Raw genomic sequence first — 24,159 nt, forward strand, 5'->3', positions numbered from 1 at the left:
CTTGGAATAGCTGGGAAAGTCTCAACAATTTAAATCACAATGAAAACTACTGTTTCTGAGTATCAGGACTTATATATCCTCCAAGTTATTCAAAATTTCTCACCAAAACATGCATGTGATTTTCTATATTTGGAACAGTGTAAAGGCATTTCTCATTGACATCCTTGTAAGTCACATTCTGAACTTTATCCTAAATGCCTTTTAGTTTGTTTTATAAGGTAAATATCATCATTTGAAAGGTCCATTATGAAATTAAATGCTGAAGCTTGACATCTTAAAGGAGACTTGCCAATATTAATTATAGCACCAGATCTATATTTACATTTGAAAGATAATCTTATAATTTGACAACACCTAAATAATTGTTTTGCAATGCATCTTCAGACCTGTATTTTACTCCTTTGATCCTTTTATAGGGTACTTTTTATTTCTTCTGAATCTTTTGTTATCTCTCTTACTCTCTGACCCAGAAGCCAAGGTTCTTTAAGAGTTGTATGTAGGAATAAAAACCAAAGGGTTTAAAATAACACTCTGAGGTGTGTAAAATAAGGGGTGAAATTGTAAGGCTATTAAACATTACAGCTAGGAAATCCAGGATTTTCGGAATCTTGTCCCTTAGACTACAATTATCACCCCACATATGGTCTTCAAACATACTATTTTGCAGAGGTTGCAATTTCCACCAAAAGATCTCAGGCTTGAGAATTGTAACTCAACCTATGGAACATTAGTGAGCTTTCCTTTACTATGTAACTTTGTCCTATAATACTTTAGGCCTAAATAGTTTCAAGCTCAAACAGATCATAAAGATATCTCTGTCTTTTAAAATTGAACATTCGCCCAGCATCGACGAGATAGAACCAGAGATATAGAGCAAGAGATGAAAAGTTGAACTGTGGTGCCAACATCACCACCACTGACTAATTCCAAGTAGATTATATGGGGTTTGGGGGTTGTGAGACATCTCAACATTTTTCCATGGAAGAGCAGTCTCTGGCCCTTATTATTCCATCCTGTAGACGAGAGAAAATGAAGAGAAAGCCACACCCATGAACCTTGTCCCTGTATGAAATAGTGATTCCATCCATTAAAAATGTGGGCCAAACTTTGCTCTGTAATACAACCAGAGCAGTGCCCTCCTCCTCAGTGAGAAAACAGGATGCCTGTGGTCAGGGTGGTAAAGCAAGTGAACAAAGATACCTCAAATGCTGATCATCTGACCCCACATCCCTCCAAAGTCAGGTGCTACATCTCATTTGACTACTTGTTGTTAATATCACCATTATTGCTAGGTTCATTAAGTGAATCATGGGAATGAAAAAGAGGTCTACAGAAAGACAGTGTTCATGGAGTTGAATGTATCGATGATACTAATGTTGAACTACATAGAAGGCTAATATTAAACCCTGAGAGATAAAATAAATTATTTTTTTATTTTGTCCCTTCCTCCTTGTTTCTACATTGTTTGTATCAGAGTCCTACTTTAGGGAGAAATAGCACAAACCAAATGGCCTGATATATACATAAATATTTGTCTTCCTTTCAAAAGATTCGCTTCCTTACATCTCTTCAACATTTTACATTTCTCTGTAGATAAATTTTTCTAGCTCACTGATATAAATCTAGATTTCCCCTCTGACATATAAAATAGAAAGAACTTCAAGCCTTTGAAACACATATCAGCTCCTGAATGTTCCAGAACTGTGACATAGTTGGTGGTGGTAAACTGTGATTATTAAAAAGGATATCCTTTAGACTCCCTATAAAAACATCCCTGTCTGTCCCTTTTTTACATTTACTGTAGGTGATGGGTTGTTCTGGTGATGCAGTGGGGTAAGTATGAGAGAAGGTAGAGAGAACAATTTAATATTCTCTCTGCTAAGGTATTTGTGAAAGTTTTCTTCTTTATACCTGTTAAAATAAGATAAATCTCACATCAATATTTTTTTCATTTCTCATGATGCCAATAAAAGTTTCTAATATATTCAATGAAACAATGATAGTGACAAAGTGGTCTTTAGAAAAAAACTGGTGGGGAAAAGACAAAACTTTTCTTCCAAATAGCTTTTAATAGCAGCAACAGCAGCAAAGTAAAGCAGTGTAGTATTTGTTTTGTGAGAAGAGCATCTGCTAACTTCACTAACCCAGTAAAATAAGAATCATATGTTTAACAATGTCTCATTTCATACATCTAGAACAAGCCTAGTTTTTAGGGGCATTATTTTGTTACTGTGGATAATTAATATTAGTAAAGGGGATACTAGTATTCAAATGAATGAAGATATACATATTTTCTTCTTCCCAAAATATTTCTTATATATCTCTGTTTCTGTTTATTCTATTTTTCATCTGTAAAAATGAGAACTCTTGGAAAATATTTTTACATATTTTAAAGAATATTTAGAACGTTAAGTGCTTTATTGAAGCACATGCTGTTTATATCATAAAACATCAAAATAAAATTACTCCTTTTACTCTTTTTGAGCTCAACACAATTATGTGATGCAAAAGGCCCAACTCTGAAGAGGTTGAAAACAGATTACAATTAGTTTCATCGATTTGTGACCAATGTTCTTACCTCAAGAGCTTCGTAATCTCAATTTCATCCTGAAAAACACAAAATAGAGATGTCTATTATGTAAGTTAATATGTCCCTGCTTTATAAAATCTAGCAGTTTTATTTCCCTGTTATTTCAAATCCTTGAAGTTAATTACCTTTGTTGATCCCACATGATTTCCGATACTTCATTTTTTAAGGTATTATGCAATATTCTGGAGGATATGTTGTTTATTTTTGAGCAATAAGTCCTCACAATAAAAAACTAAATCTATTAGTTCTTAAGCCTTACTTCCTTAAATCATGTCTCTGTTTGAAAAAAAAAAAGAATATACTCTTCTATCAACCAAAGTGACGAAGTCTAATAAAGTTTGGATTTATCTATTTTGACAGAACTATTTGGCAAAAAAAAAAACAGGTTTTGTTGCAAATTGATAAACATAAAGCATTGTGAGTCATCCTACTACAGGCACTGTGATCTCAGCATTCTAGGTTTGTGTTACCTGGGTTATTATTTATTTCTGTGTTCTGTATTATATTATTTATTTCTGTGTTCATATTATAGGCTTTTAAATTATATTACATTGTAATTTAAATTATATTATTATATTAAAATATATACTCTAAATACATTCTCGGCCAGAAAAAAACAAAGTTCAAGTTAATGGCTCTTAATTTAAATATAAAATATATACCAGGGTTTGTTCTTGGCAGAAAAAGAATCTTCCAAGTAAAACTTTAGAAAGACAAAACACAAAAGCTCGATTCTTGGTGAAAAGCTATCCACTGAGAGAAGACAAGATACTGCTCTTTTTCCACATTTCCACCAAACACATCTTTTTCTCATTTGGTTGGGACAGCTGAAGCTTTGGAGGAAATTCTTCTAATGAGTATGACAGGATACCTTTTCCAGCATCTGTTCCTATTTTGGTGTGCATTCCTATACCACAGATGCTGGAAAGCTAACACTTTATTTTCACAAATGAAGTGCACTTGTTCAAAACTTGTATTGAGAGTGAGTAGGCAGGAAAAGAGGACATTGCATATAAGCCATTCATTTTGTTGATATAGAACTGGAAGAAATATTCATAGCAGACTTCTGATCCTAAGATCAAGGCTAAAGTGGTGCAATGTGGTAAGCAGCAGTTGGACAGCAGCTGTCTGATTCCCCAGCTTCTTAAATGTAGTGGTGGTAGCAGCTTCCTCAGTCGACCAGTTCTGTGGTGTGTCCTGCGAATCAGTGCTGGAGATTCAGAGAAGAGCCCCTTCTCCAACCCTTCAAAAAAGTTGGTAAGTGCAATCACTGTTTGAAATATTGTTGCACTTAAAATGTAGCAAATATTGTCTGATGCATGAACTAAAGTTTGAGTTGAAATAGGGCTAAAATGGATGAGAATGGGCAAGGACTGGAGTGCAACGAATTTGCTGCCTATAGCAGAACAGCATTTAACAGTCTACCTTGGAGAATAATTTGAGAGTATCCTAAGCCTAGAACTCATTGCTCCTTACAGTAGTAAGTTTTATATAACAAATTATATATATATACATATTCATCATATTATTAGAACAAAGGAGAAAAATTCCATGATCATTTGTAAAAAAAAAAAAAAAAGAAAAAGAAAAAGAAAAATTGAAAAAACTCAACACCCAATCATGATGCAAACCATCAGCTAACAAAAAATAGGAGGCGACATTCTGAAAAGGGTCCTTCAGAAAAATCTACAAATCTTTATGTAAGTTCTGATGATACTAAATGATAAAAGCTTACATATTTTCCACATAAATTGAGGAAGAAGGCAAGAATGTCCCATTTCGTTATGCCCTTTCAAGACTGTACAGAAAGTCTGAAGTGTAGTAAAGCAATCAAAAGGAATAAACATCATGAAAATCAAAAAGAAAAAAGTAAAACTTTTTTTATTTGCAGATGACAAAATTTGAATAGAAAATCTGGGTAATACACAACCAAAAGACTAAATCTGAAGGTGAATTTATCAAAGACATAGTGTAAAATATCAATATACAAAGTCGTGGATAGCTCTATTTTCTAGCACCAAACAATTGGAGAATGATTTTGAAAAAATAATGTACCATAATAATAAAAATAAAATATTAAATATAAGTTTAACAAAAGATGTGGAAAACTCTAAACTTAAAACTATAAAACATTGATGAGAGAAATTAAAACCTAAATAGAGAGAGATATAAATGATAATAGACTGAAAGACAATGCTATTAAGATATAAATTCTCCCCAAACTGATCTATATGGCTAATGCAATCTCATTCAAAATTTCAACTTTTAAAAATTGACATGTCTATTCTAAAAGTTATATAAAGTGCTAAAAAGACATAGTCATTGAAACAATCTTTACTAAAGAAGAAAGCAACGGAAGTTGACTTGCCATAAAGCTACAGTAATCAAAACAATGTAGTATGAAAATATGATGAGACAAATAGTTCAGTGGAGCAGAAAAGAGTTCATTAATAGACTTATGCATGAAAAGTCAATTGATTTTCAACAAAGTCCTGTGACAATTTAATTTTAAAAAGAATGCCATTTCAACAAATGGTGCCGCAACATGAATAAAAAACAATGTACCTCAAACCCCAATGCTCAACACACAAAAACTATACATTTTTTATGAAAAAATATTAAGGTAAAATCTTCGCCACATTGAGGTGGGCAAAGATTTTTTAGAGAGGACACACACACACAAAAAGTAATCATAAAATAAAAAACTGATAAATTGAACATTAAAACTTAAAACATCTACTCAAAGTTAAGAAAGGAAATTATTCACAATACGTATGGACATAACAAAGGAATTACTTCCAGAATATCTTTTAAAAACTACAATGAAACCGTACTAAAAAAGAGAAACAAGACATTTTCAAAAAAAGACAAGACTTTGATGACACTTCGCAAAAAATATATTAGCAATAAGCACATGAAAATTTGTTCAACATCATTAGACATCTGATGTTGTAGGTCATTTTCCCTGAGAATTAGACTTTGAGGTGGAAGCTAAAATGTCGCATGTTTAAAGAAGGGCTCTTTGGTTAAACATGTGTGGAAAAGGGAAAATGAGTCAGATTTGTCAGGGGAGGCATTAGACAGCCATGCTTAAACAGCAAAAATCTCATGTGAATTCCCCATGAGTCGATCTGAAGCTGGAATGGTCCATCAGAGTTACCCCAAGTTGGAGCAAGAGGCTAGACCTTTGTACTCCTCCAATGAACAGTCATTGGAAGAAGCCTGTTCCTAGGAACAACAAAAGACACATGGACTCATAGGAAGTAGCTCTCTTAAGTAGAGGCAATTCCGAGAGAGTGCAGTTCTGGGAAGTTGAGGACTGGCAGCAGATAGCATTCACAACCGGGGACGTAAGTACTTCATTTCTGAAGAGGAGAAATGGGATAACATGTGGTATCATCCACTATTTACTCATTGTGCCTTTTAGTTCTACTTTTCTACATAAGCTCTGGGAGTAGTTCCACCTGGATTCCAATGGGCCTCTTTCCCTGGGGGAAACTTAGAAAAGGAAAGTTAATGGGACAATCCCCCACCACAGCAGCTGTTCTCAAGGCTATAACTAAATATCATCAATTCCCTCTACTGTACATTCTCTATTTTCCTCACCCTTAGCTAGTAATTCTGTTGGTCTAAGTGGCCTTCCTATATACCTGAGGGGTTTGAGCTTCCACTCGCCTTGCTCGTCTATGGCTGTCTATTGCACTTGTCTTTTTATTGTCACCTACATGGGTCGATGGATCACATGGGGACCACACATATTCTTCTTTTCCCTCAACTTTAACAGCAGCCTTAATTCTTCCTGATGATCAGAGTCAATTATCCCTGCCAGAATGCTGGCTTTCCTAACTTGCTTGCCAGCCCCTTGACACAAAGCGCTTAATTAAGTTCCTGGTTGGCAGCCATGACAGAAAGTTCACCGGTTCTCTTGTGTCCCCTGATGTAAGTTTTCCCTTTCTGGGGATTAAGAATGTTGATACTTAGAGCTTGATGTTGTGAGGTAAGCAATTTCCTCAAATTAGACACCAGAGGCAACAGTCATCAGAGCTGCTCATACTTCTGCCCCCTGGTTCCCAGACCCTGTATTTTATTATTTGAGGACTCTCCACTTTAGAATGGTAATTGATAGTGTACTCTTCATTCTGGAGGATAACCATCCATGCTTGCAGTGTATATTCTCTAATCTGAGTCTCAGCTTTGCATTCAATAGGCCATCCCATCACTCTCATAGGCTGTCAGCTTCTTTGAGATGCAGGATGTAATTAGACCAGTGAACCTCAAGATCATGTGCCCATTTCTGCATCTCCTTAGCTGTTCATTGGATTTCTTGTCCTGATCAATGTAATTCAATGTGAGACTCCTAAGTTAGTGGAACAAGCACACTGAGCACTTGCATAGAAGATGGTAACTGGGAACCTATGTGTAGAAAAGAGAAACCCGTATTCAGAATTGTGCCAGTTCCAGTCAAAAGAAAATGCTGCACCTTTCATGGCAAAAGGGGCCCCAGGGAGTAAACTTGCCAGCAAAAGGCTGGTAAATCTCTTCCAGTGAGGTGCTGCATCAGTGATTATGTGCTGGGCTTATTTGCTGGCAAGTGAATATTTAACAGTGTCAGTATAATTATCAGCTATGGTGAATGGGAGCCTGGCCTGTTGGGCCCATGCCTAGGCCCCATCTCTTCCACCATATCTACCATATTCAGACACCCATTATATCAGCACAGGGGTGGCTGATGCAGAAGCTAGGTTAGGGCCACTAGGAGAATCATGCTGTCTACTGTGTTATTGAATGCCTCTTCTGAGATGAATACTACCTGGTAGACAATGAGACGTTGTCCATGCCATGCCTTGCCAGCAGACCAGTCCACATGCCTCTACTCCTTACCTCCTTGCCTCTGATTTTCCAATCTTTTCTTTCCATGCCCCTAGACCAAACAACCAGAGCAGTTGCTTTTACCCATGAGTATACTCTCAGCTGTCTACTCTTCTGCCCAAAATTGACAATCAAATTCACCATCTGTAGTGCCTTTGAGAAGGATTTCCTCTTACTTCTGTCTTTCAGAACTACCCCGAGTGGAACCAAAGTGCAACTTCAGTTTTAGATTGCACACACATAATGAACTGAACCATCTGTGAACCAAACTCTTTTTAAAATTTCCTTCTGTATTAGTCAGGGTTCTCTAAAGGGACAGTACAAATAGAATATATATAAAAGAGAGTTTATTAAGGAGTATTGACTCACACAATCACAAGGTGAAGTCCCACAATAGGCTGTCTGCAAGCTGAGGAGTGAGGAAGCCAGTCCAAGCCCCAAAACCTCAAAAGTAGGGAAGCCGACAGTGCAGCCTTCAGTTTGTGGCCAAAGGCCCAGGAGCCCTTGGCAAACCACTGGTATAGGTCCAAGAGTCCAAAATCTGAAGAACTTGGAGTCTGATGTTTGAGGGCAGGAAGTATCCAAAACAGGAGAAAGATGGAGGCTAGAAGATACAGCCCGTCTAGTCCTTCCATGTTCATCTGCCTGTTTTTATACTAACCACACTGGCAGCTGAGTAGATGGTGCCCACTCAGATCAAGGGTGGGGCTGCCTCTCCTAGTCCACTGACTCAAATGTTAATCTCCTTTGGCAACACCCTCACAGACACACCCAGGAACAATATCTTGGATCCTTCAATCCAATAAAGTTGACACTCAAGATTAACCATCACACCTTGCCTGTCAGCTGGTCATAAGGGATCTGCATCCCATGTGGTCTTAGACATAAACTGAAAGGTGGATGTCTGGGTCATACGGGGATGCAACTTTTTTATTTCTTCCAGCCATGGTTGTGTCTGAACCAAGATTAACAACTTCCATGTTATGATGGTTTACTGCTGGGCCTCTCAATCTTGTGACTTGTTGTAGTTGACTGAATCCAGATGTGAATGGGCAATTATGGCCTCATGGTCATATCAAGAACCATGGTCAGGCATTCCAATTCTCAACGGAGACTCAGCAGCATATCAGGTGCTCTTTTATAAAAGGTATATTAATTTTCCACTAAAAATTGCACAGCGTTGCTTCAGAATCTGAAGTGTCTACATAGGGCTTGCTATAAAGCTACTCCTGCATGTTTCTTCAGATACTGCTAATATTATAGGGTATTCTTTATGATAATGTTTATATGAATCAAGTGGTGGTACTGTTACATAAGCCACAGCCTGAGCCTGATGCAAAGCCTTTCTTGCTCTGCGAACCACTGAAGCTGGTGAATTGAAAGGCATTTCATTTCACTTATTGTATAAGCCGGAACTGTATTTCTGGGTATGGATTAAGTTGTCTTCATGACCTAGAAGCATGTCAGGCATTGCATTTTCTTTACCATGTGGTACAGCAAGATGCAAAAATCTGTCCTGTACTTTAGAAGAGATGTAATGGTATACCAGGACTACTGGATCCTTAAATACTTAACCGAGTCTTCACGGTTCAGCTGTCATTCTACGGAGAATATATTTCTTACCAAGGCCTTCAACCAACTTGACAATTTCTGCTCATCTGGTTTTGTTTTCTTGAGGTCATGAATATATTGGATTGGTAGGATGATACCACTGAAGCTACCACGATTTCTCTGGTCTTTGTAGGGACAACATTGGTGAACTAAATGGGGATATAATTGGGACCACACTCCTGTATTTTTAGGTATTTAAGGGAGGCACTAAACTCTGCAATTCCTCACAAAGGTTGATTATGCTTTTGTTTGCTATCTTAGAGGGGTAACTATTGAGTAAATGAGTTATTCTATTGATATCATTATAATTCTTGATGTCAATCAGGCTCAAAATTTGATACTACTCTGCCCCACATCTAGTGAGTCACCAGATCTTCTAAACTAACTGTGAAAATTTCCAAACCCCTCCCCTTTGCTCAATCATTATTATTATTGTACTAGTTCAGGTATTTATGTCTTTTCTCTAGGTTATTATGTAAAACTTTTGTTTACATTCAAGCTCTTTCCAATCCAATTTATTATCTTAATGCAATATTCTTTTTTCAAAACCTTCCCCATTCTCAAAAGATATTGGCTATTTGTAGTCTATAAAAGCCTGGAGAGTGTAAATCCCTCCACAGTTCATATCTGTCATTAAGCCTGGATCTGTTCACTGAAACACTTCAATCCTGGGATTATGGCTAGAGATGTTAGTGGTGCCACATATCTGAGTTACCAGTGGTGAATCCTTACAGATCTGCAGCAACCTCAATTCTTGCCTCCTCTGAAGAAAGAATTGGATGGAGAAGCATAAGGCTGAATAAGACACCAAGGCAAGTTTTAGAGCAGGAGTGAAAGTTTATGAACAAGCTTTAGAGCTAGAATGAAAAGAAAGTACACTTGGAAGAGGGCCAAGTGGGCATCTTGGAGGACAAATGTGGAGTTTGACCTTTTGACTAGGGGTTTTAGATGTCAGCGTACTTCCAGAATCTTGTGTCTCTTCTCCCCTGATTCTTCCCTTGGGGTGGGTTGTCCACATGTGCAATGGCCTTGTGGAGGGATGCAAATGTGGAGGGGAGCACGCACAGCGTGTTTAGTGGAGTTGTATGCATGCTCACTTGAGGCATTCTTCCCTTACCAGTGGAATGCCCCGGAAGATCATGTACCTGTTAAACTCCACCATTTTGCCTTTTAATGCACGTGCTTGAGCACACCCACTCAACTCCTGAGATCTTATCCAGAAGCTGCTTATCACTAGTTTCAGGCCTTTTCTTTTCTTTTTTCTTTTTCTTTTTTTTTTTGAGATGGAGTCTCGCTCAGCTGCCCAGGATGGAGGGCAGTGGCGTGATCTCGGGGCTCACTGCAACCATTGTCTCTGGGGTTCAAGTGATTCTCCTGTCTCAGCCTCCCTAGTAGCTAGGATTACAGGCACCCACCATCACGCCCAGCTAATTTTTGTATTTTAGTAGAGACGGGGTTTCACCACGTTGGCCAAACTGGTCTTGAACTCCTGACCTCAGGTGATCCGCCTGCCTCAGCCTTCCACAGTGCTAAGATTACAGGCATGAGCCACCGCACCTGGCTTGTTTCAGTTATTTTCTACCTGTGGGGACAATGCCTTTCCTTGGTGCTGGCTGCAACCAGTTATTATTTGAGAGAGACAGTTAACAACCACCTGACTATCACTTGATGGTCACCTGACATTCCTAATTGGTGGTGGGGGGTATCTCTTGCCTGACTACCTACTGTAACAGAGATTGTGTATTGTTGTATGGGGAAGATGACAGCTAAAAGTGAAATTTACATTTAGACCAATTTCAGCTCAATTCTTAAAAGGTATTTTAGGGAAGTAGAACTACTTTATTCCAGAAGATATTATTTAATTACATAGAAGAACTTAAGGACACAGAGTGATACTATGTATGGAATAATGGGAAGGGTTATTCTGCTTTCTGACAGAAGTTGAATTAGATTAACTGGAATATCTTTTTGAATTAAATATCTGTGAAACTTTTGATAAACTCTTTAAAAATTCAAATTTTCCATTTTAGATTTTAAGAAAATAATTAACCGTGCTCTTCATAATGCTTCCAAAATGAAGGATTTTCATCTCAACACCCTATGCTGGAGTTATTTAATTCAAACAGAAAGAAAAGAAAAGAAAGCCTCAGAATTCATAAGAATGCTGTGATGAGTGTGATAACATGTTATCTACAGCCTTTGAGCCCTTTGAAGATAAGCTGTTGAATAATGTCACTACATTATTATTATAGTTAGAATATAAATACAGGTTTAGCATCCTGTCAAGATAATACAACTTTCAAAAGAATACAAAGTGAGAAATTCACATGTGCAATTTTAAAGGAATGAGGCAAGATTCAAAAGATAAAATCAAACAAAAGATATCATATTTTATCTTTATATATCCTTTTCATAAAAATAAGTCATAAAAATATACATAGATAGATAAATTAATTTTAAATTTAAGTTTGGTTGCCCATTACTTTATGTGGGAGAGTATTTTGAGCAGTCCAAATGACCTTAATTGAAATAAAACTGTTCAACTGATTTATTTACATTAAGATCAATATCAGTTTTTAAACTGGACATTTCTCTAACATTTGTGTTAAAACTAAAAATTAGTCATAATTGTTACGTCTCTATGTTTTAGTTAATTAAATATTATGATTAATATAAAAAAGAAATGATTTTAGTATTTTAGTATTATTGTCTTTAAAGCTATTTTTCCACAGTGTATAGTCCTTTGATGTAAGTCATTTGGGTTATTCCTCAAAACTAAACAATTGCTTAATTACTCCAAGGCACAGAATCCACACTACAATTTTAAAACATCAAAATGGGAAAAGTAATTAGTCTCTTGAGTATAATTAATCCGTCTGCTAAGAATTGGGCCAAATTGTAGTTTAGCGTTCTCTAGAATTCAGAAGCCAAGAAACGTTGAGCTTGAAGCTTGTAGACTTTGGCTCTAAAAGTAAGTTAAATCTTTATATTTATGGTGGACTTGAAAAAACACAGGACACATGGAAAGGAAGGCTTTACTTCCAAAACTAGATATCTACAGCAAAACTTCAGGATTGTTTATTCTTCCTTTATAAGCTAGATATGGTTTAGGGACCATTGAGTGCTCGATAGGCATTTCATAAAGCAAATACAGTTTATTTCTACTGCACTTTCATTGACAAATATCAAACACAAAGTTACTGGATATTAACACAGAGAAAAAGACAAAAATAATTTTTACAGTAAACTTTAGAGAGAGGAGAATGTTGTTTGTTAGCAGCAGAAATGACGCACTTTGCAAAATATGCATCAAATGATTACTTCAGCAAATGATCAATTCAACAAAAGATTTGTTTGCTGTATTTATTTAATTTAGTAAAGCAATGTTTTTAAGAATGCATGAATTTCTCATCAATTCACACTGTTTTAATATATTTTAAAGGTTTCTACAGAGTTTTCAATTTGTATTTGTAGTAGCAGTTTAAGAAATGTATTTGACAAAAGCTAAGGGCTATTGGAAAGTTTAAATTTCCTTTCAATATATTTGGTATTCATAAAAGCCTATTTTATTCACCTGTAGCCTAAATTTAAGCATCACTTTACAGTGTTCAGTCTGTGCTAATATATTTTGAATCATTTGCAACATAATACTTATGTTATAAGCCATGTATCACTACCAAGATGCCTTCTCCAATTTTTCAAGTAAGAAATTGTTTCTCATATCTGTATCATTCAGAAGTGAAAATATACTGCGCTTCATTTATTTCTTATATATTACCTGTATTTCGAATTTTTAAAGAATTTCTAAACAAAACCTTCCTTTGCTCTTTTGCATGCAAAGTTAATGTACATAGAATTAGAGATACAAATAGTGCTGCAAATTTAATTAATATAGTAATCCTTTCTAGGAAAATCCCTAGGAATAAACATAATAAAGATGGCAGGAGATATATTAAAAGCAAACAAACATTTACTGAGGCATGTAGAGAAAATACAAACAAATGAAAGCCACATTTCTTTCCTGACTGGGAAGATGAAATGCAAACTTTACTTCTCTCTGTGATAATTGGAACACTTTATGTGAAAAATAACACAAAACCAAGTCAAAGTGGCACTGTGGATGAGAGTGTTTATTCAATCATGTGTATGGAGGTTCAAAAGAAAAGTGAAATTCAAGGTTGGCTTACTTTATTGACTTAATTATGTCTAAAATCTATTTGTTTTTAAACATTTTTTTTTCTTCCTGGCATGTTTTTAGCTTTATTCTAAATCTAAAATTGACTTTTTTCCTGATTGCAAGTCAATTGCCAAAACTTCCCTGAGCTAGAATATTCCTCATTCACATGGTGGGGAATTTGGGGCAGGGCATGGAGAGATACGCGGAAAGAAAGACAGCTGTATATGTCTTACAAACTTCAAACAAAAATCCTGAAATGCATTCTAATTGGCCAACCTTAAATTATGTGGCCAGTTCTTAGCTAGTCACTACAATGAAGAAAGTGCCAGATGCTGATTAATTTAAGCCAATAAAGAGCTACCTTTGGAATGGAAACCAAATTTCTTGGCTACTATTCAAGAATAATAATAGAAGTGAGGTTGTAAATAAAAATAAAATGCTCTACACACTTTCCAAATTAGTTATTATTTACCGTATAGGCATTTAAATTAAGTGGTATTGGGAGAACTTGACAAATTTGTTCTAATGTTCATCTAGAAAAGTATCCCTAAATTCAAATGTTTATAAGGTCAAAGTAGTTAAACCTACAAAATCAAGTCAAATGAAAGGGCATTTATAATATGCAAAGACAGGGTAAACCTGATTTTTTTTTCCTAACTTGGACTCTATAAGAGTAATTATTAGTGTAGGTAAGAGTTACAAGCCATACCATCCCATGCAAATCTGAACATATGTGTGTATATATATTTGTACTTTATATATATATATAATATATATGATATATATGTGATATATATGTATATATAATACATATGATATATATGTGATATATATATAATTATTATTATCCTCTCTCTCAAGAGCAGTCTCTCAGCATGTGCCAATTATTGCCATATAACAAACAGTCTCAGCATCACTGGATTTTCTGATCTTTCAGTAGGAAAAAAATCCAATTTTTATATGAAATATCCTAATTTTAAAATATTGCTTTAATTAAAAATTAGCTGGAAAATATTTGTTGTTTTTCAACCTCTGTTCTAGGAAGTAAATGAATAAAAATAGCTCTTGTTATTTGAAGAAAAAAAGCACAAAAAACTAAGTATATTGCCAAATATTAAAACACATAAAAACCGCCATAATTAAAGCAGTGTGGTATTGATGTAAGAATAGGGAGATAAATTAATGGAAAACAAAACACAAGTCAGAAACAGAGTCAACAATATGTAAGCATTCAGTATGGTCATCATACAAAACTCATTTCTCCAGTACATTTTTTCTCTCCATTTCCATAGCCACTACCCTGATCTCAGCCACCATCACTTCTCACCTGGATTCCTAATAAAGTCTCTGAGCCTCACCTTTTATCTACTCATATTACTCTTCAATCTATTCTACATACTATGGCTAGAGTTTTGAAAATTACAAACCTGAACTTATTATTTCTTTATTAAAGTACATCAATAAATTTTCATTGTTTTAGTACAAAGACAAAATTTCTTCATGACTGTTATGAAATTCACAGAATGGCCCTTACCTGCTCTTATACTTCAACTTGTCCAGCTCTCTCGTATTTAGGCTTTATTTTCAAACCTGGTAAGTTCGAGATACTTAATATACATATAAATTGGAGGTACTGAATAAAAAAATGTTACATGCAAGTCATGAGTTCAAGAAAGACTGTTAACCTAGATGCATAACCCTGAGAAACATTAGTGTTCTTATGTGCTAAAAGCAATGAAACTGAGTTTACTTAAAGAATATACATAGATACAGATTAGAACTCAAATATCTAAAGAAAACATGCTCTATAGCACAATGCAATCATACTATTCAGCCTTTTAAAAGAAGTAAATTCTGTCACTTGTGACAATATAGATAGAATTGGAGAACATTATGCTAAGTGGAATAAGCCAGGCACGGAAAGATGAATACCACAAGTTCTCACTTCTATGCAGAATCTAAAACAATTGAACTCATAGAAGCAGAGAGCAGGATGGTGGTTATAGTCGCTGCAGATTGAGAGAAATGGGGAAATGATGGCCGAAGGGTAAAAAATCTCAGAAACGAGGAATATATTTTTTCGTTCTATTACACAGCATGGTAAATATGGTTAATAATAGAGTACTATACATTTCAAAATTGCTGAGAATAAATTTCTAATCCTCCCACGGCAAAAAAAAGTTAAGTATTTGAGATAATGGATTTGCTAACCAACTTGACATAATAATTCACATTGTATTTACGAAACATAGCATCACTTTGTACCCCATAAATGTATATCATTATAAATTACCAATTTATAATTTAAAAAATAAAATTATAAAATTGTAAAAGCAAATACAAGAAAAAGAAGTCAAAGACCTGATTGCTGTAGCATCCAGCATTTAGAGGTGAGAAAAATTAAAAAAGGAAAAGCAGAGTAAAGTGAGAAGAAGCTGCCAGTAAAGCAGGAAAGAAACCAGTGTCATTTTTCGGAAAGAGATGAGGAATAAAAGAAGGTACAATCACTATAATATGTCAAGAAAAAGACATAAATTTATGAAGATTGAAAATGACAAAAAAAAGCTGTTGTATTCACAAAGTATGTTACTATCCGTATAGAAAACCCAATGGAATCTAAAATTTTTATAAATAATGCAGAAATCTAGTAACTTCAGTAAATATGCAATCAATATACAAAAATCAATGTTTTTCTGTCTGTAACAAAAGTGAAAAAAGCATAGTTTTGCAAGGATTCTATTTTCCATAGCAACTCCTTTTTCTCCTGAATCTCAACTCAACTGACTTTTTCAACTCAATCTCTTTTTCTTTTCATGCTTTGTGTATGTGTATAGGTGTGTACCACAGGCATATCTCTGATAAAATGTGAGCACAATCTTTACAGAGCAAATTACAAAATCTTATTGAGCTATATTACATAGAAACATATATCTATATACCACATTGATATATGGGAAATGTTAGTATCTTTAAAATATCAATTATCTTCAATTACTCTATAAATTCACAATATTCTAAACAAAATCTCAGTAGTTGTGAAGTACTTGGAAGAACTTGACAAGTATAACTTAAAATATATGTAGAAATGCAAAAAGCTAAGAATAGTCAAAAATTTGCAACACTGGCTTCGGTAAAAGTATTAAACAAAGATAGTGTTGGAATAAAAATCACAGATATGAGTTTATGGAATTTTTATAGATGACAGAATTGGCATTTCAGTTCAGAAAAGGATGGAATAGTATTTAATAATTTGTAATATAATACTTATCAATGGTGGGGTTGGGAATAGATCTCTATGTTGATATCAAAATCAGTTCCTCATGCATTAAGCACTTCAATGTAAAAAGAAACATTTTAGAACTCTCAAAAGAAACCATATAAGAATATATTATTTTCTCACAATAGTTTAAAATATATTAAACAAGATCAAAAAGAAAAAACCACAGTACATAAAATATTGCTAATTCATGTACATTCATATTCAGAGTACTGTTCTTTAAATCATAAGAAAAAATTATCACAAACTAGGTAGGATATATAGAGGAAATATAAGCACAAAGTGTTAATATACCAAATATATAAAGAAAAACACCAGAAACTCCATGGGATAATATGACAAAGATATCAACTGTCCATAAATAAATAAGGATAAGCCAGTGAACAATACGTATATGAAAATATGAAGAATCTCACTAGTAAGAGCTCAGTAAGAGGTCTAAATTTTACTTTCATTAGTTTGGCAGAAAGTAAAAAGTGTATCAATATCAGGCATTTATAGACATGGAGCAATAAGAAACACCACCTGACGTTGCTACAAATTAATTATATAAAACCAAACTGAGAATAATTTGCCCCACCGTATAGAAAAATTTATATTAACTCTAAGACTCAATAATCTTACTCTTAGTTATAAACTCTAGAGAAACTCTTGCACACAAACACAAAGAAACATACGTAAGAATTTTCTTAGAAGTTCTGGTTGTAAAAACAAAAGAAAATGGAGGGCTGGGTGCTGTGACTCTCTCCTGTAATCCCAGCACCTTGGAGATGGAGGCAGGAGGATTGCTTGAGCCCAGGAGTTCAAGACCAGCCTGGACAACAAAGTGAAATTTCATCTCTGCCAAAAAAAAAAAAAAATTTCAATTAGCCAAGTGTGGTGGCATGTGCCTGTGTTCCCAGTGAATCAGGAGGCTGAGGCAGGAGGACTGCTTGTAGCCAGGAGATTGAGGTTGCAGTGAGCTTGTTTTCAAATCAAAGATGCTGGCAAGGTTGTGGAGAAAAGAGAACACTTATACACTGTTGATAGGTGTGTAAATTAGGTCAACCACTCTGGAAAGCAGTACAGTGATTCCTCAAAGAGCTAAAAACAGAGCTACCATTCAACTCAGCAATCCCATTACTGGGTATACCCAGAGGATACATAAATCATTCCACAGTAAAGACTCATGCATGCAAATGCTCACTGTGGCACTGTTCACAAAAGCAGACATGGAATCAAACTAAATGCTCATCAATGACAGATTAAATATTTTAAAATGTGGTACATACACACCATGGAATACGATACAGCCATAAAAAAGCAAAAAATCGGCCAGGCATGATGACTTATGACTCACACCTGTAATCCTAGCACTTTGGGAGGCCAAGGCGGCAGATTGACTGCACTCCAGAGTTCAAGACCAGCCTGGGCAACACGGTGAAACCCCATCTCTACTAAAATACAAAACATTAGCCAGGTGTGGCAGCATGCTCCTGTAGTCCCAGCTACACAGGAGGCTAAGGCAGGAGAATTACTTGAAACCGGGAGGCAGAGGTTGCAGTGAGCCGAGATCGCCCCACTGCACTCCAGCCTGGGCAACAGAGTGAGACCCTGTCTCCAAAGAAAAAAAAAAAAAGAAAGAAAGAAAGAAAAAGATCATGTCTTTTGCAGAAACAGGATGAAGCTGGAGGCCATTATTCTTAGCAAACTAACACAGGAACAGAAAACCAAATACCACATATTCTCACTTAAAAGTGGGAGCTAAATGATGAGAACACATGGACACATAGAGGGGAACAACAGATGTTGAAGCCTATTTGAGGGTGGAGGGTGGGAAGAGGGAGAACAGCAGAAAACATAATTATTGGGTACTAGGCTAAGTACTTGCGTGATGAAATAATCTGTACAACAAACTCTGTGTCACGAGTTTACCTATATAATAAACCTGCACGTGTACCCCCAAAACTAAAATAAATGTTTTTTAAAAATGGAAGTAGTCTAAATGTCTGTGATCACACACACAAAAAGATTATACTATATTCATGCAATGGAATCCTACATACCAGATCAAGGAAATGAACTAAAGCTACATTTATCACACAATCAAGGTAATAAACATATCCTTCACCTCTAGAAGTTTCCCTGTTGTGTCTGTTTCTATTTTTTATGGTGTTTTAATATAATACAACAACCCAGCAATTGTACTCCTGGGTATTTATTTCAACAAAATGAAAATTTATGTCCATACAAAAACCTGTACATGAATGTTCAGAATGGCTTTATTTGTAATAGCCAAAAGTTGAGAACAACCCTAATGTCCTTCAATGGGTGAATGAATAAAAATAAATAAATATCCATAATATAGACTACTAGTCAGCAATTAAAAGGAAGGAGCTAGTGATATACTATACTACTTGCATGTATTTCAAGGGCATTATGCTGAGTGAAGAAAGTCAACCATAAAAAGTTACACACTGTATATTTCCATTTATATAATATTATCAAATGACAAAATTATTGTCATTTGTGATGTCATTGTGACAAAGCTAGGATTAGGAATTTTCTTTGTGTTGATAGAATGGTTCTGTGTCCTGATTGTGGTGGTGGTTATATGGATCTGGATCTGTCTGTCTATCTATCTATCTATCTATCTATCTATCTATCTATCTATCTATCTGACAATAAAAATGTATCATGCTATACACCAAAAACAAAATAAAACAAATACATGTAAAAACTGGTGAAATCTGAAGAAAGTCTGTAGTTTACTTAACAGTATAGTATCAATGTGAGTGTCCTGCTTTGGATAATGTTCTGTGCTTATGTAAGATGTTGTTATTGGAGAGAGCTGAGTAGAAAGTACAAGGATAAGCTATGTATTACGATTGCAGCTGGCTATGAGTCTTAAACTGTTCCAAGATAAAAAGTTAAGCAAAAAAATTTAGACTCTTCTGCTTATTTCTCTTATTATGCAAAAAAAGGGCCTAACCAAGTATTCAGAAATCACTTTTTTCCTTCTAAGGAAGCCTGACCACCTTTCACAAAAACACATTTAAATACTAGCTACTTCAATAAACAGTTCTTTGTGTAGTCATGCAGCAGTCTTTAGTAACATAAGACTTTTCCAAATTGCCACTAACAGAAAATTATTATTAGTGTGACTCGCCTCCTGAAGGAACTTGAACTCACACACACACTCACAGCAGGAACAGACTTAAGCCTGCTGGGTTTTCAAGCACTGTAATGTAGTGAAGCAAGAGAAAGGCAGCATGAAGGAAACAGGGAGGATGTAGAAGGAGCCTCACTCTAATACATCACTGGTTTAATTCTCTTCTCCCATTATGGCATATTTAGCCTGGTATAAAGGTTAGGGATTTTTGATAATGGTAAATCTATGCAGAGTAAGCTCCATCTGTATTTTAAAATCCCCAATAAAATATACAAACTCCCTGTATATATTTATCTATATCCATTTAAAATGCTGAAACTCCCTCTTCCATTCATTAGCTGTTTTGTTGTCTTCACAAAAATCATGGGGAGAAAACATTTAATTAGTATTTCACCTTAAATGAATAGAATGGATAAGAAACCAATTAGTCTTTAGATAATAGAAAGTCTAATTAGCCACCAAGTATTCAACAGAAAATCTTCATTGTTTTCCTTTCTGTAACTGAGGCAGCATGCACGGATCAGATCAGAATCCCAGGAGTGCCTAATCTAATCCCTCTCCTGCCTCTAACGTATTGCTAAAAGCATAAACAGATCACTTTATTGAGAGATTAATACATTTAGCAAATATACCTGAGGGTAGCAGTGCTTTGAATGTGTGGAATGTGATTGGGAACTCCGGAAAACAAGCTTACTCTTCCATAGTCTAATACCTGTCACTTTATTGTTGTGAAGAACAAGATGACAAGAAGCAAACACTAAAAGCATTCCGCGGAACCTGGAAGTGTGTGTGTTTGTTTGTGAGCACATGCACATGTGAGTGTAGTGAGAGTTCAACCAGGGAAGACTCAACTTTAAGGGCAGAAACAGAGGACATGACTATTAACTAAGACTTGAACATTCTAAAATTGACAGGTAAAGCATGTAGGAGGGGGATGTCTATTTAAATATGTAGAAGCTAAGTGTTTAGCTCCATTCACCACGCCTTCTTGCCTTGTTCTAGATGAATTTGGCAATTTGTCCATCTTGTTACACAGATGACAGATCATCACTGCTCTATTGAGCTTCCACATGGCAGTGGAAGAAAAAGAAGAGAACTCGGCCCCATGGGCAGGTGAATCTACAAGTGAAAATATCAGGAAGAATAAAGCAATTCTCATTCTCCACAACAAAATACAGTACAGACAGACCTCAACTTATGATGGTTGAATATAGGATTTTTCAACTTTACGATGCTGTGAAAGCAATACACATACAATGGAAACCATACTTCAAGTACCCATACAACAATTCTGTTTTTCACTTTCAATACAGCATTCAATAAATTACATGAGTTAGTCAACACTTTATTATAAACTAGGCTTTGTGTTATACTATTTTGCTCAACTCTTGTTCCTGTTGCTCTGAGCACATTTAAGGTAGGCTGGGCTCAGCTATGATGTTTGGTAGTGTAGGTATATTAAATGCAGTTTGACATATTTTCAACTTACTGAGATGTGTGTGACCCCATCATATGTAGTGAGGCATCTGTACTCTCCTGAGGATGGAGAGCAGCTTCCTGAAGTCTCCTAAGTAAGGTATATCGAGAATGGAGGGTGACAGGAAAGACCCATGCACTAAAATGTAAAGACATAAAATATAAGCAGCAGATATTTATGCAGCCAAAAAACACATGAAAAAATGCTCACCATCACTGGCCATCAGAGAAATGCAAATCAAAACCACAATGAGATACCATCTCACACCAGTTAGAATGGCAATCATTAAAAAGTCAGGAAACAACAGGTGCTGGAGAGGATGTGGAGAAATAGGAACACTTTTACACTGTTGGTGGGACTGTAAACTAATTCAACACTTGTGGAAGTCAGTGTGGCAATTCCTCAGGGATCTAGAACTAGAAATACCATTTGACCCAGCCATCCCATTACTGGGTATGTACCCAAAGGACTATAAATCATGCTGCTATAAAGACACATGCACATGTATGTTTATTGTGGCACTATTCACAATAGCAAAGACTTGGAACCAACCCAAATGTCCAACAATGATAGACTGGATTAAGAAAATGTGGCACATATACACCATGGAATACTATGCAGCCATAAAAAATGATGAGTTCATGTCCTTTGTAGGGACATGGATGAAATTGGAAATCATCATTCTCAGTAAACTATCGCAAGGACAAAAAACCAAACACCGCATGTTCTCACTCATAGGTGGGAACTGAACAATGAGAACATATGGACACAGGAAGGGGAACATCACACTCTGGGGACTGTTGTGGGGTTGGGGGAGGGGGGAGGGATAGCTTTAGGAGATATACCTAATGCTAAATGACGAGTTAATGGGTGCAGCACACCAGCATGGCACATGTATACATATGTAACTAACCTGCACATTGTGCACAAGTACCCTAAAACTTAAAGTATAATAATAATAAAATAAAATAAATAAATAAAAAATAAAAAAAAGAAAACAAAAAATAAAATAAAATAAAATATAAGCAGCACTGAGACCATTAACATTCCTCAGGCATCACATCTGCAATGTTGAGCTGCTTACCAGATTTTTCATATTTCAGAATTGAGTGCTTTCATAATAGCGTCCAAGAGCACTGTTTGAATTTAGAAAGCAATAAGATTATAATCTTTAAATCCCATCTCAAGTAGCTTAACCTCTTTGAGAATCAATTCTTTATTAGCAAAACAGGAATAATAATAGTACCTTGTACAATTAGTTCTTATGTGTCTACATTTTATGAGGAATAGTATCCCATCATTAGCAGCCAGGTCCTTAAATGGGGCTGAAGTCACCCAGCTCACAGAATAATAGAAACTACATGAATCCTGTGGTGCTCAAGACATCTAAAGAATATTAAATATCCAAATCTAGCCTAAACTGGGAGTGTTCGCAAGCACTTGATTTGAGTCCCCAGCCTACATTCCAATATTTTCTAATGGCTTTGCAATTCTGTCCCCTCCCCCCTGCTATCATAATAACTTTTATAGCTTCTAAACTGAATTAAAGAGGAATGAAGGAAATTTTTGAGTGTTTTCCTTCAGAGGACAGGCATATGCCACTCTATAACACGCACTAACCACTGACTACAGACTTCCTGTGGCCCTATGCCCTATATAAATATGAGATGTGAGAAGTATGTTCTTCACCTTCCTTCTATGCAGCTTTTAGGTCACAATCACAAATTTCAGAGAAAAATGCCATGTGACTCTCCAACCATCAGTTGAATAGATGAATCTTTTTTTTTTTTAAAGAGCTTTGAGAAAGCAGAATGAAATGCTGGAGGAGGCTGAGAGGAGAATCAAAAGAACTAAGCCCTGATTTAACTCAATTTCTGATTGAATATAAGCATAGTGAATATTTGATTTCTAAAAATATGTAAAATAATATTAATACATGCCAGAACTTAGAGGTAGTAGTGTTCAATAAATAATATTTTATGTATATATGTGTGTGTACATGTGGGTGTGCATATATGCACCTACACTCATACATACATACAAATTATCAGTAAAATTAAATATAAATTTCAGTGTTACTTTGGGATAGACTCCCAAGGATCAAAAAATTGCCAAGTGTGTGCCCTATTATGATATTCAAAGCTCTCTGGTTAGTACATAATTTTTCATATTATAATTTCATGACATCAAATTTCACAGTCTCCCAGATTTTTCAGGAGGGAGGCAATCTAGAATTTCTTCTATCATTTTCAAAAAATTGTCTCTAAAGTTATGTCTCATAGAAAAGTCTTAACTTATGAGATAATAATGTTTTTAATATTTTTCTACATACAGGGTAAGGTTTCAACAATTATTCACCCATTCTTTCTTTCTTTTTTTTTTTTTTAGTGCTTTATAGTTTCCTTAGGATTATATCCTAAATCATTCCCTCTCGTACACAGAAGGTCTTCCCTTCTCAGTTCTTGCAGTGACGCAATATCAGTGCTACTATTATCATACATTATATTTTAAAAATAACCTGCACCATGACATGGACATTTTTATGGGATTCTTATACGTATCTTTTATGCAAAAGAAGGCTATGAGTATTGTTTAAAATTAAATTGTATCTTTAGGAAAATTTATGCCTCATCCATATATTCAGAAAACTGCAGAGACATGTTCTGAATTTAATTATTAAAAGCATGCAAGTCAGTCACACATATATTTACCAAATTATGGATAATGCTAATCTATTCCATCCAGAAAACTATGAACTTTTAGCAGTTTCTTAAATGGGATTATTCATAGCCCAGATTAATTTATTCTGCTGAATATTCTATATTTTGGTAGCTTAACTTTCAGCATGTTGCCTGTATTAGTCTGTACTCACACTGGTAATAAAAACATACCCCAAGACTGGGTAATTTATTTAAAGAAAAAGAGGTTTAATAGGCTCACAGTTCCACATGACTGGAGAGGCCTCACAATCATGGCAGAAGGCTAAGGAGAATCAAAGGCATGTCGT

The 24,159-nt window shown here is 35.3% G+C and overlaps 1 protein-coding gene across 3 annotated transcripts in view; it reads right to left on the reverse strand.

Moving 5' to 3' along the window:
• LOC134730628 (putative uncharacterized protein encoded by LINC00269) overlaps positions 1–24,159 on the reverse strand; it is a 556,641-nt gene that overhangs the window by 358,279 nt on the left and 174,203 nt on the right. For all 3 annotated transcript variants that reach the window (XR_010112526.1, XM_063605492.1, XM_063605491.1), the window contains exon 4: positions 2,579–2,607. Coding sequence is in view for 2 of the 3 variants with exons in the window: in XM_063605492.1 (XP_063461562.1) it covers positions 2,579–2,607 (29 nt within the window). In the remaining variant the exon portion in view is untranslated. The remainder of the gene's footprint in view (positions 1–2,578; positions 2,608–24,159) is intronic.

Source organism: Pan paniscus, chromosome 5 (assembly GCF_029289425.2).
Source record: "Pan paniscus chromosome 5, NHGRI_mPanPan1-v2.0_pri, whole genome shotgun sequence".
NCBI classification, from domain to species: Eukaryota; Metazoa; Chordata; class Mammalia; order Primates; family Hominidae; genus Pan; species Pan paniscus.